Source organism: Egretta garzetta, unplaced genomic scaffold, assembly GCF_000687185.1.
Source record: "Egretta garzetta isolate BGI_Z169 unplaced genomic scaffold, ASM68718v1 scaffold481, whole genome shotgun sequence".
NCBI classification, from domain to species: domain Eukaryota; kingdom Metazoa; phylum Chordata; class Aves; order Pelecaniformes; family Ardeidae; genus Egretta; species Egretta garzetta.
The window spans coordinates 383743-386523 of record NW_009258681.1 but is presented as its reverse complement, the minus strand read 5'-3'; the positions used below and the strand labels follow the sequence as shown (position 1 = coordinate 386523).

Genomic DNA, 2781 nt, shown 5'->3' with positions numbered 1-2781 from the left:
GCCCCCCCGAGGGCCCAAGGGCGCCAGCCCCTGCAGCCCCCACCCGCGCAGGGTGCTCACGGCAAAGAACGAGCCACCGCACGTAGACCGGGTACGCGCTGGGTACTTGCTAGCAGCGTTATTTTTTCCCACGAAAGAACACTCGAATAACTAAAAATGCAATTACTGCTGCTGATGCACATGATATTTCTTGTACAGCTTATTGAAAATTATTTCCAGTTCCTTAGCATTTCAGCTAATCTAAGTGTTACCTCTGGGTACCCGATCATCTGCGGCTGGAACAGAAAACAGTGCTGTAGCAGAGTCAATGATTCACAAAGCAGCTGCGTAAACAGGGACTTAAATGATACCCACATTTTCTGACCGGAGCTTTTTAGCTGGGCAGCCTCCGTCTACGGGATGAAGCATATAATAGAGACGAACTTTGCTGGCATGTTTCCGACTCTGGAAAAAAAAAAAGAAAAAAAAAAAGAAAAGAAAATGCAAGAAATGAAGTTAGAAAGAGCAAGAGGCTCCATTACTGTGCATGCAACACCCATTTGCAACAAGGCTTCACCTCCCCTTGACATGGGTATCCAACACGGGAGGAGAAGAGGGGGAAGGAGCATTTGCATCTGGCAGGGGTTTCACAGAGCTCTCCACCACACTAAACCAACAGTGGAAGGATTACGGATTACGGCGCCTGCCATTAGCAGAGAAAGGGTCCACCCTCACCGCGCTGTGCGCAGCCCCGCTGCCCCAGCCCCTGGAGGACGCAGCGGGAATAAAGGCGGCGAGAGCAGAGACACGTCTGATACCAGACGTTCCCATGGCGCGAGAGACTGAAAAGACGGGCGTTATTTAGCCCCGGGCGGAGACAGGACGGCATCACGAGGGATCCGATGAACATACACAAACGGATCCGCAGCTCCTACGCTTACGGGAGGATAAAATATGTAAGGGGTATAAAACCTCACTCTCTAGGAAATAAGCCAACTGATACCTGCCAAGGGTTCGAAAGATACTTCTCCCGCGGGTAAATTATCGGGTAATTGTGCATTACGAAGCCTAACGCTTTCCTCGTGCCCCTTGTGCCGGTGCTGGCCCTGCACGGAGGGGATACGGAGCGCGCGGATCCCCAGCCGAGCCCCTTCTCCTCCCTCAAGCATTTCCAAGGGCAGCTGAACAGAAAACCCTTGCAGCAGCCACGAGAACGGGAGGGTTTGCGCTCCAGGGAAAGCGGTGCCAGCGGGGGAAAGCCCAGGCTCCAGCGTACCGGCAGGCGAGGACGCGGAGGACGGAGAGGTGTCCTGGTCACGGCAGCGCCCACGGGCAAAGCAATCCTTGTGACGTGCAAAACGTAAAGGCAGATTTAAAAGCTCCTACAGCAGGAGCACGACATAAACCTTCGAAGCCCCAACTTACAGTCGGCTCTCGTCGGCGTAAGGGGGAAAGGGGACTGCAGCCCCTGCCTACCCGCGTCCGGAGCCCAGGCACGCACGGCAGCTATTACCATGCCAATGTCTTCTCCAAATCCCCATCCCCGATTGCCTCACAGAACAACGGCACCATAATATTATCATTTCAGATCACAGATTTGCAATTTTAAAGTATTAAATTACCATTAGTGTGTTCTGGAACATTCTTTTTCCTGTGGTGTGAACCTGGAGCTAAATCTGCAGGGCGCTGTATTTGCATGCATAAACGCGACTGTGCAATCATTTTTTTTTAACGGAGCAGATCAGTCAAGATAAATAACGTCACGTATCTTTCTCTAGCTCATCCTCCTGCAGGCTTTTAGAAAGCGGGACCTGCTGCAGGCAGAGCGAAGCGCAGGAAACCCCCAAAGCTTCAGCCAGTGACCAGCAGCCCGGTCAGCGATGGCGCCATGGGGGAATGACAAAAACCAAACGCCTGAGATGCGAAGGACGGATGCACGAAGTCAGCCCTGGCGTTGGCGACGTCCCTACTTTCTGCCCGACGGGACGCTCGGCTGGCTTCACCCGGCGGGGGTCTGGGCGCCGGGAAGCCCCTGCCCGGGAGGGCGCCGCAGCCCCTCGTGCCGCATGCTTTGGAGGGGGGCGAGTCGGGCGCAGGGCAAAGGCGACCTGGCCGGAGCTTTCCAGCTGGATTCCCTTCCTGGAGATTCACAGCCTGGGCGCAGGCAGGCGGCCCCGAGTCACCCCACAGCCACGGGGCTCTTCCCTCGGGTCACGAGGCTTCCTCGCACACAAGCGCAGCCCGCTGAATTTAGAAGCTAAAAAGTTTGGGGGGGGAGGGGGCTTATTGGCTTTTTTTGTAAGACGAAAAGGCAAGATGTTAACAGCAATCATTCTTAGTGTTCTTTTCCATGGCACTCAGCTGAGCCATGAACGACGGCCAAATGTCAGCATTAAAAGGTAGCGAAGCTTCAACCTTCTGTAAAACACCTCTCGCCTTTATTTACGCACTCCTTTGGATTTATGAAAGCTAAAGTAAAGAAATAACTTATGTCTGGCATAATTTAAAACTACCTGGCTCCTTATGCAGCCTTATTATCCCACGGTTATAAAAGCGGAGCTTAAAACCATCCCTGGCCTGCGCAGGTCCGTACTGAGCACCTCACGCCCTCCAGGGGAACGAGGGAGCACAGCCCATTTGTCACCCGCTTTATCTCCGGTGTTTTCCCCATTTACACGTGTATTTATCACCCTCACACCACGGCGAGAGCAGAGTGATTACTCTCGGCGCGCTGCTCGCCTGCGCGTTATCTTTTCCCCCGCACAAGGCAACCTGGAATCGGCAGCTCCGGGGTGCGAGAAG

The 2781-nt window shown here is 54.0% G+C and overlaps 1 protein-coding gene across 1 annotated transcript in view; it reads right to left on the bottom strand.

Annotated features, from left to right (window-relative positions):
• The window catches only part of ZMAT4 (zinc finger matrin-type 4), a 103774-nt gene that overhangs the window by 92294 nt on the left and 8699 nt on the right, over positions 1-2781 (bottom strand). The window contains exon 2 of the mRNA XM_035888689.1: positions 355-444. Within this exon, the coding sequence (XP_035744582.1) occupies positions 355-444 (90 nt within the window). The remainder of the gene's footprint in view (positions 1-354; positions 445-2781) is intronic.